Source organism: Phoenix dactylifera, chromosome 15 (genome assembly GCF_051530095.1).
Source record: "Phoenix dactylifera cultivar Ajwa chromosome 15, Ajwa_hap1_PhDact_Kaust_v1.1, whole genome shotgun sequence".
NCBI classification, from domain to species: Eukaryota; Viridiplantae; Streptophyta; class Magnoliopsida; order Arecales; family Arecaceae; genus Phoenix; species Phoenix dactylifera.
The window spans coordinates 16672560-16686091 of record NC_143204.1 but is presented as its reverse complement, the minus strand read 5'-3'; the positions used below and the strand labels follow the sequence as shown (position 1 = coordinate 16686091).

The following is a 13532-nucleotide window of genomic DNA, read 5'->3' as shown; positions in this document are numbered from 1 at the left end:
GTCAAGGTTAGCAGACCTCAGAGTCAGAGATCTGATGGAGCCCGGGGGCGATCGCTGGAGGGTGGAGTTGATCAAAGAGACTTTTGGGGAGCAGTTGGCAGAGATGATCCTGGCCCTACCTGTCCCTGCCCGGGAGGGGCCGGATAGACTAGTCTGGATGCCGTCAAGGCGATCGCAGGTGCGAGCCAGGGATATTCACACATTCTTGAGCCAAGAGCTAGCCCGGCAGATAGAGGGAGGATGGATTTGGAAGATGCGGATTCACCCGCGTGTGGCACTCTTCATTTGGAAGGTGGCATGGGGCTGCCTACCGACCAGGAGCTTGCTAGTACGGCGAGGTATGAGGATCACTTAGTGTTGTGAGGAGTGTAGGGAGACCGAGGAGACGATTGATCATGTTCTTCTACAGTGTCCCAGAGCTAGGAAGATTTGGCGCCTATCACCATCCTTATTATCCCATTCAGTTGAGTCAATACAGGATTTGATTCACTAGATGAGGGTTTCCATGAGGAGGCCTAGCACTGTTGTGGCCGGCATTTGCTGGGTATATTTGGCTTATTTTATTTGGTTGGACAGGAATGCTGGCCTCTTTGAGGGCAGACGGTTACCCCCGTGGAGGGTGGTGGACAGAGCCATGCTTTATGCAAGAGAGGTTGCTACATCTGCCATTAGTTTCTCTTCTGAGATGGCCAGGGACACCTGGGGTACTCTTTCCGCTGTCACAGCCCCAGGTTCGCCCTAGTTTCTTGGGTACCCCCACCCCTTGGTCATCTCAAAGTGAACTTTGATGGTAATATGTAGGTAGATGGGTTGTCAAGAGGAGTTGGCTTTGTCGTCAGAGACCATCTGGGTAGGTTGATTGCAGCTGGTGGGCGTCGTACACCGGGACTTATCGTAGTTGGGGCAAAGTTGCAGGCAGCCTGGGAGGGTATATCCTATGCGAGGCAGGTACTCCGTGCTGAGCATATATGTCTTGAGAGAGATTCCTCTGTGATGATCGATTGGATTCGGGGAGTGGAAAGATATGGTGATGGTCATCCCCTCATTCGTGAGATTCAGTGATTAGCTCAGGAGCTGAGCGATTTTCAGGTTTCACATGTTTTTTGGGAGACGAACAGTGTAGCAGACTGGGTTGCCTCATTTGTTGCCCGGCACTCCAGGAAGATCATATGGACATCTGTAGGAGATATTCCTCCCACCTTTTACTCTTTGCTTTCTTTTGATATGGCTGGATGTACTTAAGTTAGAGCTATATAAAATGCCGTTTTCACCAAAAAAAACTAATTAATATCTGCCATGCATTAAGTGCCATTATATAAACCTCATCTTGATTGAAGATTTTGTGCCTGCTCTTTGATTTCAATTATTTTATATTTAGGCAAAACTATATACATAAATTGATAAAATTATGTGCAAAATATTAATTTAACTATTGTATTAATTGCACATAAAATACTGATGGTGAAAGAAAGATTCTCAGTTAAATTTTTTATTTTTCTTGATATTGTGTATAATTATTGCTGAAATCTACCATACATATACTGTATTAGAAGACGATAGTTTTAAATTTTATCATATTCTACTTTAGGTTTTGTTAACATTTTAGATAAAAAGTTTTAAAATTTTTGCCAAAATTATCGATATTTTAAATAAAGAAGAAAATTAGCAAGCTAACAAAAAAAAATTTATGTTAACTAAAGAGCAAGTATTTTCCCTCTCAATTATCTTAAGTGGGTGATGTTAGATTGTTTAGTGCGCTGCCTATTTCATGCACTGACTACTTCATTAAAATTTCTATAATAAATATATACTATAATATTTTAGTTAGAATTATATTTTTATTTTAAAATTTTGAAGAAAATTTATTCTTGACAATATTATGCTAATCTTAATGCTCGTTATGCATTAATTGATTCCTTTTTATCTTTTGTTACTTTATCTTATTTTATTTAGTTAGATAATAAAGAGTGTATATATATATATATATATGGACATCTAGATTTTATATATAAAACATGCAAAGTCCCATCATAAAAACAGAGCATGGCGGACTTCAATACACGGGGCGGACTTTTGGAGGAAACGGTAGTGTGCGTTCACTCCTTTCCATCTCACCGGAGCAGGCTGGATCTAGGCTCGTACAAGGACGATATCCCTAACACGACTCCACGGCGGCTCGGAAACGGCCTCTCAACCGTTAGATGTTTTAAATTAGAATCTGAACCGTCCGTGGCGGCTCGGGGGCTCGGATCACGCGGGCCGCATGAGAAGCCGCTAATCGCGGCGTGGCGGAATACGATATTCCGTTCCGCCTGTCGGCAAGCGGAGAATAAGAGCGGTAAGTTCACCGTCATGGTGAAAAAATTGCATGAGCTGTGGTTCCCTGGAAGCTGACTCGTCGGCCGGCCGGTCTGACATGGACCGGACTTTGGATGGGTTCAGAACAAGTCCTGGAAAGTAGGGATTTCTTATTCTTTTAGGTGAAGATCTTCCATGGAAGGATCGTGGGAGAATTGAGACTAGTTTGTTCTACTTTCTTGACTCGTGTTTCGTGATTAACTTGTATTGCTAGCTCAAATATGGTTCTTGACTTCCAAGGCAGAAGCACGGCATGTTCTTGACTTAAAAAAGTGTTTCCTTATTACCTCAACAGTCTAATTTCTTAGAGAAAAGTGTCTGCAGTTTGGACTTTAGGTCTTGGTAGTTTTTTTTAATCAGATGTTCTATCCTAATTACAGAAAGGATCTATCATAAGCTTCAGTAGTAGAAAGCCAAATATTCTTGTGCATTTAACACAATGAGAGGGGGAGTAATGAAAAGATTTTACAAATTGGTCTTGCTGCAAATACTTATGGTTCCATTGGAGAGCTGTTCAGCTATCTGATTCCCTGGAGATTTTGCAGGAGTTCTTAAGACACACTCCATCTGGAAGCAGACTTCATTAAAATGGCAGTGAGCTGTTAGGGAGAGGAAAGGAGCCATTAGTGAGAGATGGAGCTCATGTGAGTGTTCCTAAAGTATGAATTAGGTGTGATCAAAAGGTTGGTCTCATTCCAAGAACGTTTGTCCCCATGCAAGGCGTGAAGAATTAAGATGATGGGAGCATAGCCGAGGCTACGATATCGGAGCATGGAAAGAGGCCGGCAGAATAAATAAATAAATAAATAAATATATAGTACTTTGTGTGCATCATCAAATGTGTGGCTTTGGACAGAGAGAAAAAAATTATAAGAGAATAAGCACAGCTCAGCTCTGGAGTGTGGAGGTTGAAAACGAGTAACAACACGTCAACTTGGATCCTTTTCTGCAGTTTTAAGTTGATGTATTAATACAGGTGAAGAATGATTTTTTTGGAGCTTGGCTTTCTAATGCTTTGGGTTCAATTTCATGGTTTCTAAGTTGTTAAGAACGGCAAGATAGGGCTAAGGTTGAATTGGATTGGGTTGGTTTTATGGTAATCTTTGTGGGTTTTGTCTAATCTTAGCAGATCTTTAGATAACAATGAAACTATAGTTCATGTTCTTGGCAGCGCCAGTTTGTGTTATATGAACTCAATGAAAAAAGTACATTTCTTCACAAAAGAGGAAAAAGGAAATATAATGTCAATAATTAGAATCAACATAACTCCATGATAGTAAAACTCGTTTTATGTTTAGTAATATTACGTCAGGTAGGAATAATAACAAAATAAGAAGAAAAAAAAAGAATAAGAACATAATATTTATATGGTTCATTCTGTTGACCTATGTCCATGGGCAGATACTTAATCAAGCAACATCTCAAATATTTGTTCAATATATACACACACACATAATCCTATAATTATTTTCTTCTATTAGCATAATTGATACTATTTATTTTGTACTAACTTGTTGTATAGATTAAAGACTACTAAAATATATAATTTTAGTTTCTAAGCATTTTATCGTAGTAGAGATCATATTCAATTATTTGGATCTTCAATTTCAATAGTCTATCGTTGATTTTAAAATCACTAACTCTATTTTCAAATAATTAATATAAAGTATATAGTCGAATTTATATACAATAATTATAAAATAATAGCTAATATGCATAAATTGTTTATATAAATAAGTTTCTAGCTTAGCTGAATTGGGCCCGAACCAAGCTTAGTTCTAGCTCTGCTCATGTACTAATCATGCAAGCTAAATTTGACTCAGATTTTCAATTGAAAAGAGCTGACGAGCAAGCATCTCTCAAATTCAACAGTCCTAGTTACTAGCAAGTAGCAAGGAGTGCCTTCAAGATGGACTGAGACAAGGCTGTGGAAAGCTCATTGGGACCATGACATTGGGATTAGGTGGACTATTGCCTTATTTTGGCTGTATTGAAGAAAAACTTGTTCGACAGAAAGTTACCAACCAGAAAGTTTGTGCTTTATTTTTTCAAGCCAAACCCATATTTCATCTTTGACTTCTAGCCAATCCAAGATCCATTAAGGCCTATATGTAGCAGAGGCAATATATCGGATCGGCTTAGGTTTCGATCGAAAATTTTTGATATTAACCTATTTATTTATTTTATATAAACCTATACCCGCATATTAACCTATTTAAATTTCCATTCATCAATCCTACATACAACTGAAAAAAAAAAAATCATACTCAAAGATCGCAAATAAAAAAAAATCAAATTTAATTTCAAATATATTATTACAATTACAATAAACTTAAAAATTTAGGATATGTGATAGTTATTAAATAATTAAAAATAAAATTTGCTTAAAATACAATCTCATATCCTCAGACCCCATGGCCCATCCTATCAATAGACAGTACCTGAGAATTCTGCTGTACTCTGTGGAGCTATGGTTATTGATCCTGCGATTCTTCATAAACTTTTTTTTTTTTTTTTGAAAAGGTAAACTAAATCATATTTAAAAAATTAGAAACTTGACCTGGCAAGTTTGTCAGGTCCTGGGGACTGAACCGAAACCTATCTTTTTATAACTGAGTTGATTTTGGGTCAACCAGGAACCAACCTAAGTACAAAAAGGCCCCATGTAAGCCTGGGTTCATGGTGGTTGGCGGGTCTAGGTCAGATTTTGCGACCCCTACCTATATGTGATCTGACCATGAGCTTATTAGTGTCAGTGACAAAGGGTCATGCGAGGCAGTATATTGGGCCCTGATTGGGTTTCAGGTTTCCAAGGCTGAGTTCAAGGTTCAAAGATTGGGTGATGGGATGCTCAGATGGTGATGAGCACATTGACATGAACTAGCCAAGTTCAGTGCATGGGTAGAAGCTAAACATGGATGGGCTGCATGCAGAGGCAGCAAAACACATTTGGGTCTTAATACTATGAATTATGAGCTAAATTTCAAGATTTTAGTTACAAAAAACAAAATGAATAATTGAGATAGTAAGTGATGAAATCAATATGCTGGATCAACCCAATTTCATTGTGCTTATTCATTTACAAGAGAATTCATATCCATATTATAATGGCTGGATTTTTATTACCTTTTATAAATGGGATCCTTTGGTTCACCAATCTATTTTTCATTTATCACATTTAGTTTATTTGGAAATTATCAACCTCCCCCCCTTTTTCTTTTGTCAAGTTGGGTAATTCACACTGTTCTAGCACGACTACAACCAAAAAAGTTAAAAAGTAATATATCCCAAAATTAACAACACCTTTGATGGATCACAGGTTAATGGCTTCAGTCCTAGCATAAATTTTTGGGTCACTTCAAGTTTGATAGGTCTTCTTAGCCTATGGCTGTCTGGTTTCTATAGACAAAAAATGTAATAACCCAAATTTTGGGCTCGTGGGCCGGCCCGAAGTGACCGAGCCCAGCCCGAGAAACAAGGGCTAATGGGTTGCCTGAGAAGAATAAGCCCATTAGCCAGAGCATACTCTGTTGTAGTAGGAGAAAGAGAAGAAGACTCCAAACCAGAGTCTTTTTCCTCTTCCAATTTTGGCAGGATCGAAGAACATCTGAGTTCATCTAGAACTCGGGGGCTTCATCTATTTAACCCTCCTCCTCTGCTGAATTTTATCACCAATCTCTCAAGATATAGCTGTGAATCCTAAGCTTCTCCAAATCTCCTCATTAATTCCTTGTTGGAAATGCCGCCGAAACTCCGTCGGACTGAGGTAATGGGTCAAGCTTCTTCTTCCTCTTGGTTTTTCAGCTTCATCGTTGTCGCCACTGCTTGATCTAGGGCCGACGAGCTGCTGGAATGCATAGAACAGGATAGTCCCTGTTTCACCTTCTTCTTCCTCCAAGCTTAGCCACCGCCAACTGCTAGTTTGGCCGGGGCTATGGCCATCAACGAGTGGGGGTTGGGCCGCCATGGTTACCCCCTTGGACCTATAGAGAAAAGGGGGAAAAGGAAAGGAGAAGGGGAGGACGAGCCTCCCCATTCGTGAAGAGAGGAGAGAAAGGATTTCTCTCTCTTCTCCCCTCTTCTCTCTTTCTCTCTCCTCCCTTTATTTTTTCGTTCCAATTTCTCTCTCTTTCTTCTTCCTCTTTCTCTCTCTCTTGGTGTCTTTTTCTCTTTAGTTGACTCAGGTAGGTGGTGACAGGGACTCGGAGGACCGTGTGATGGACTCCTAGAAGACGTCGGTAGGCAGTCTAGATTACTAGTCCACTGTTTGACTTTTTTTTAATAATCAAATTTGATTCTGTAGAGGGAGAGTCATCTATATAAGAAGATTCTGATCGGAATACTCTGTACTCTAGCTCGTAGATCCTAAAGCGAGTCAATGATCATTGTGTTAGTCAGTCTTGGTAAGAATTTCATACACTTGAATCACCATATATATATATATATATATATATATATATATGTGTGTGTTTATTGGTTTGTATTGCTGGATTTACATTGCGAGATTTGTATCAGTTTGGCATGTGACGATATATTTTTAAATAATTTTCAGTACAAATATATTTGTATAGTTATTATACGTATCACATGTTGAGCACATGATTATATAAACAAAGATATCTTGAATTTGAGAGAAATTCATTATATATATGATAATTGATTTGACAAGAGTAACTTGTAAATTAAACCGATAAGATATAATTTGGACTAACTTCGTCATAACGCCATGGGCTGACATATGGAAAGCAACCACGAGGCTATAACGTGGGATTTTAATAGCCACCACAAGTTATAACATGGGTTGGATAGCCACCACGGGCTATAACATGGGATTTTATAACAACTACGGGCTATAACGGGGGATTTGATAGTCACCTCGGGCTATAACGTGGGTTAGATAACCACCACAAGCTATAACATAGTACGGTATCAGTCTTGGACTGAGTTATGATCTTAGTTAGTGCAAAGCCCGAAAAAAATTTTGATAAGAAGCGGGAAATCAAATTAATGAGAAACGAATAACATGACATAAAAAAATTATTGTTAAACAATTGGTTATATATGATATACACACACACACACTTCTTTGAAAAGATGATCATGAGAACTTATGTGCATGTTATTTATGAGTTTTTTTGACTATTGATACAATATTCATTTATCTAGCATTATTAATTGATTATTTTCTTATTACTTATGGTATGTAGTTTGGGATACGGATTGTAAAGCTCACAACTTCCTTCCTCTATCTCTTTTTCAGAGTTGTAGGTTGCATAGCATATGGCTATGGTTGAAATCATAGATGGAGTAGATGATTAGATAAAACATCACTGATATTGGTTGAAAGATTAAATTTTGTAATTGGAACAATTTTGTTATCTGTCATAAAATGAGATCATTTTGTTTCACAGATATTGAAGTTGTGATAAATTTTGAGGCCTAGCATATTCTCTAGGGATCTGCTCTAAAAAATGTGCAGCCATGTCGCATTTCGGACTTGGATGCCTGATCTGAGGTGTGACAAAGAAAGCCAGGCATTAGGAATAAAAGCACTCATACATCTTTCTTCTATGAAGGAATTCTTAGGATTGATAATACACACATACGTAGGTATGTATATAAAAGCAGTACTTCTTGCATGCTTGGGGATTGGAATTGTGTAATTGCAGACTAAAGTTATTGACACATGGACATGGGATCTAAAGGTTTAGGAAACACTTAGATGATCACTTGCAGGAGGATTGCATTAATCCCTCCAGCCTACTTTCAAAGCATTGTCTTTCCACCAAGCCCAATACAAAGGTCTGGCAAGATCATGGAAGCAGGTGCATTATGGGATTTTTTTTTTCCCTTCAGACATCACTTATGCAAGACCTCGATCACCGAAGAATATTACATCATGTGGTTGGCCACACTTAGGATAATCTTTTTATGCAGAACCAACTTGAAATAGCCAAAATATCTCATCAATCGCCTCTTTAGCAAATGGCTTTGGTTCTTCTTTAGTAAGGCAGGCCTAATAGTTTAAAAGGCTTATGGTGGGACAAGAGCACCAAGAAAGTCCTGCCAATATGTAGCAAGGTTGGGACATGTTCATCCGCAACCTTCGATGTTGTGTCTGGAAAAAAATCCTGCCCATATGTGCTGTAAGATTACCATTGTTTTGTTTAGCTCCCAATGACACATTTCGTTGTGCAGATAGGAAGAAAAGAAGATTCAGGTATGATGGTAGTTTTATTTTCTTGATTCAGCTACAAAAGATTGGCAGACATTTGCCTTGGCTCATTTGTGAGTAAACATTTCTAACTCTGTATATAATATGACTTCAGTAATCCCATATCCGGATATGCAGCCCGTTAGGTGCTTCAACTCTTGGAAATTTCAGTAATCTGTCACCTCCAACTTCTTCCCATCTGCAGCAATGACATCCATGGAATGATATGATAAATTAACACATTTCTCAAAAAAAAAAGAAGAGAAGGCTATGATAAATGAACAGAGAGTTCGCAAAGGTAAATAGGCATAAATGACTCGAATTCGTTCTCACAAGAGAGAGAGAGAGAGAGAGAGAGAGAGAGAGAGAGAGAGATCAGAATTTGATAGAAGCAGCATTGGAAAATGAGGCCAAGTGATTTGTTCATTATTTAGATGGAAGGTGAAGTAAACTATTGAAGAAAGAAGATTAAGACCTGTTTAATTACACTTATTACAGCATATCTATTTATAAGCATGTACTACAAGCACTTTATTTTATGGTTTAATGTACTACAGTTCGGGAGCTGGAAAAACTAAAGATCAACCCTCACTCATGGTCATTAAATAGTGTCTCTATACATACATATATACATATGTACGTACGTACATATAATGTACATATGTACATATACAAACATATGTATGTGTCTATGATTCATTCTAAATAATATGCACTATAGTTGAGCGATAAACCACCCTGCATTTCGTTGAACTAATGAAATCAGAAAACAAGGTGAGAAACAGCCCACAGAGGGCTAGTCCCTGAAAAGAAAACAGGGTAGGAACAATGCAGTGCCAAAAGAAAAAGAAAAACACAACGGCAGGAAGCTCTCCTCCATCCCAAGCAAAAAAACATCACAAAAAGGAGAGTGTTAAGACCATAACAGGAAGAGAAACAGCCCGCTCGCAGAAAAAAAGACATAACCCAAGAACAACAGAAGATCAATCAAGGAGGAGGAACCAAAGGGAGTAGAAGTAAATGGGCCAAAGAATATGAACTTCTGAGAAGTTAAAAATCAAAATAATGGATCCACACCTGTATTTAGTCACAAAGTGATGAAGAAACATTGCGATTTCTACTAACCCCAGTTCCTTCCCCGGGCACAGCCTGCCACCTCCACCGAATGCCAGGAAGTATTGGTGAGACTCCAGGTTCTTATCCTGTTATTGGTGACAGGGTAGATCAGTGAGTGAAGCTTCATTAATTTCAAATGAGAGTTCAGTTCTGTGATTTATAGGAGAAAAGTTACTTATCGAAAATAAGATGAGAACTAGAAAATTTCGGTGGGAAGCCTCATGCTCGCTCACCAGCCATCTCCAAGGATTGAAGGCCAAAGGTTCAGGGTACATGAAAGGATCATAGTTGACCTCCCTTGTGTACACATAGATTCTCCATCCTTTCGGAATAATATATCCTGATAACAGTAGAATATAATAGAAAAGAGCAAGATCTAAAACACTACAAAAGCTTAAAATCGCCTCAAGGATATAATAGAGCAGTTCCTTTTTTTAGTTTCTGAGACCAAAAACCAGAGTACATTAAAGCTATACTCGATTCAGTTGCTTGCCCAACCTTTCATTTCCATTTCTTGTGTCGTTCTCCTCAGCACCCCGTTAACAACTGTGGCTAATCTCAAAGTTTCAAAGATCACCTACAAGAAGCGTAAGACTGGTTTATAAAACTGATGCACTGCCTACATTACAGGCTAAACGAAAGCCCATGTTGAACTCATCTACTAACCGCACGAGTAAAAATCATAGATTTGTAATCATTCCATTCCAACGTGTCCTCAGGTGACTTCCCTTTTCTGATGTCAAATTGCTCATTCTAGAAATCAAAACAATCACATAATTAAAAACAAAACAATGTAAGACAGTGAAAGGATAACTAGAACCACAACGTTTTTCTTACTCTTAATTCTTCGAGAGCTCTTGGGTGCTCACTTAGGTACTTGACAGCCATCATTGAAGTGGTAGAAACGGTTTCGAACCCTGAATAGACGAGGGTGATGATCAGATCAATAATCTGATCATCACTGAATTTTCCTTTCGCATCATCATCATTTCTCAGGAGGGAATCAAGCATACAGTTCAGGAAGCTTGGTGAGGCTATTCTTTCCTCAATTAATTTTTCCAAAATGCTTACAATCTTCCTTCTTGCCTGCAGGAGAAGGCCACTAGTATGAAACACAAGCAACCAGGTAAAAAGATCAGGAGAGCTGGCAGAAAACCAAGTTACCTGGATCCCGCGACGGTAATTTGTACCTGGAAATTTTATAGGTAGAGACAGAGTTCCTAAAACTAGGTTCATGATCTCTGATTTGAGTTCATTGGCAAGTGGACCAATTTCAATGCCAGCAATCAGCTTCAAGGCTGAGAGACACCACAACTGGAAATGAAGGGCAAAAAGCATCAATTTTTTTCCAAACTTTTAGTTAATTTCATTGCAGACAAATTTCTGTGAGCATAGTACGTCTCTCTTTTTTATTTCTTTAGAGTTTTGTCTCGCTGCTAGCTCTCAAAGCAAAGTTGTAAAGCATAACAAGAACAGAAATAGGACTACGACACTTGGACTGTAGCTTCGCAAATCTCTATGTTTCTCTCCGTCTCTATACGTGGTGTCAGTGTCATGGGGTCCTTTTTTTCTTGGTTATTGAAGTTAAAACTAGACATTGAGTACTGATTTCTAAAGCCATCTCTAGAGCTAAAAGAGTTCTGTTGTTTAATTGGGTGGTGTAGTCCTACCGACCTCCTTGGTTTTCTCCTGGATATCAATGACTTTGCCACTCCAGTTGCTGAGGTAGGATCTCAAGAATTCATCAATCTCTGAAATTAGTTGGTCTTTGATCAAACTGGGACCAATGAGACTGAGCATAGCACTCCTCATAGACTTGTGGAGAGAACCATGAACAGCTGAAATATTCCATTTACCCATTAAATCCTGCATGGATTGTGGATAACCAGGAACAAGGCCCTTCCCTTCATTCATAAGAATATATCTGTTGAGCTCTGGATCCATGCACACTACCGTAGGACTTCCCAATATGTGTGTTTTAAACAAATTCCCATACCTGTGAATGCCAAAAACAAATTTAAGTAAATTTAAACTGAAGTTAAAGGAACCTTACCTCCCAATAAGATATCGAGCTCTTGAAACTATGCATAGACTTTGACCATAAAAGTTCTGAAGAAATATATGATTGGCATGCTTAGATTTCATGCTTGCAGACATCTAAAACAACTCGTCTTAAAGGCCACGTTCTGTGAATAAAAAGGATGTTCACATATATAAACTAAATAATCTGAACTAGAGATACAGTTGGTAAGGCCCATTAGTAGCTTCAGAAAAAGAGAAGCCAAAAGAACAGTAACGTAATTTGTAAGTACCTACAGCATCAGTTGCAACAGTAATTAGGAATTCCATTTAGCAGGCATTCATCCTGGAAGAACAGCTTGAATATAATAAGACAAACTAGTTTCTAGTATAAACCACTAGAACAGAAGTCCACCTTTAAACTCTACATAGGAAGAGCGAGAGAGCAAGAGAGACACATAGACAGACAGGGACGGACAGACAGACAGACAGAGAGAATTTATCTCAAGAAAGGCTTGAGAAAGGATACTATATTCATATTTCCATGCAAGAAAGAGGTTTCTTCTTTAGCTCAAAAATTTACAGTTACCAACTAAAATGTTTGCTCATAGAATGCCTACACCATAGGAGAAAAGAATAAGAACTGCATGCACCGAAGCAAGAAAGAACAACTTTCTCTAGGCACCCCCAATTCAAATACAAGAATAAAAACATAAAAATCATTCGAAGGGATCTTCTAATACAACACATCATGGTCCACAAGAAAGTTCACAGAATCCACAAAAGACCATCACCCACTTCAACTCACCTAGCTCTCTGGTTCTTCATAAAGTTGGGGCCTTGCTTCAGAAACTCTGTGGTCTCCCCAAACACTGGCCACCCCATAGTCCCTGGTGGCAGCCCCTTCTTCCTATACCTCACCTCATTCCATCTCAACAAGCCACTGAAAATAATCAGCAGCCCAAAAGCCAGCCCAAGAACCACCTCCAAGACCACCATCTTTCCACCCCAACAGCTCTCAGACCACCTCAAAAGGTCCGGAAATAGGATGGGTTGTTTATGCTCTTCTCTAGCCTCAATTGCACAGCTTTATATAGCCCTCCCAGATAGCACAATGCATCTAAAACCCAACCTTTTCATAACCGGTGAAACATAAAAAAATCCAATGAGTTCCAGTAGGCTGAAAGCAGCTAGCACCCATAGTCGAATCCTGGCCAGCTCAATCCTTTTGCATGCATGGACCAAGTGTTTTGTTTAGATAAGTGTTTGGTAGACCACATGACAGTTTGCAACATAGACCCTTTATAAGTAGACAATGAGATATTGGGAGGAAAGTAAAAATTGTGCCAGAATCAAAGGCAGGTGAGTTGGCACATGGTCTCCACTCCATTGGAGCAAGGACGAAAAGCGGGAACTGAAAGAAGATCCGTCCCATGCCTCTCAATTACCTTTGCTTATCCTATTAGATACGTTAAAGAGTCATTTGGTTCGTGAGAAAAGAACGGAGAAAAGTGCGGTCAACGGGAAATGAAGGAAGACCTTTTGTTTAGTTGGAGTTTTCAAAAGAGAGATAAGAAAGTAGCATTCGCATAGAAATAAGATTTTCATATTTCATGAGAAAGAAAAACCCATAAGAGAGATAAAAAAGCTACTTTTTTATTAGATAAAAATTAGGATTTTTTTTTTCAAAACCATCAAAATCCATGAATAAAGTATTTCTCTTTATTAAGGGTATAATAGATATTTTACACAACTTTTCTAAGAAAGTAAATGCTCAATCAAACATAAGCAACTCTGAAATAGCTATTTTCTTATGGTCAACCAA

General features: G+C 38.5%; 1 protein-coding gene across 1 annotated transcript; it reads right to left on the bottom strand.

The window, feature by feature from the left end:
- Positions 1-8496: 8496 nt before the first annotated feature.
- Positions 8497-12711, bottom strand: LOC103704209 (cytochrome P450 85A1-like). Its single transcript, XM_008787405.5, has 9 exons — positions 12516-12711; positions 11363-11684; positions 10853-11002; positions 10526-10774; positions 10355-10441; positions 10187-10265; positions 9922-10028; positions 9650-9774; positions 8497-8771 (listed from the first exon to the last, which is right to left on the bottom strand). The coding sequence occupies exons 1-9, from the start codon at positions 12704-12706 to the stop codon at positions 8684-8686; spliced, it is 1398 nt and encodes a 465-aa protein (XP_008785627.2). The 5' UTR covers positions 12707-12711; the 3' UTR covers positions 8497-8683.
- Positions 12712-13532: the final 821 nt, after the last annotated feature.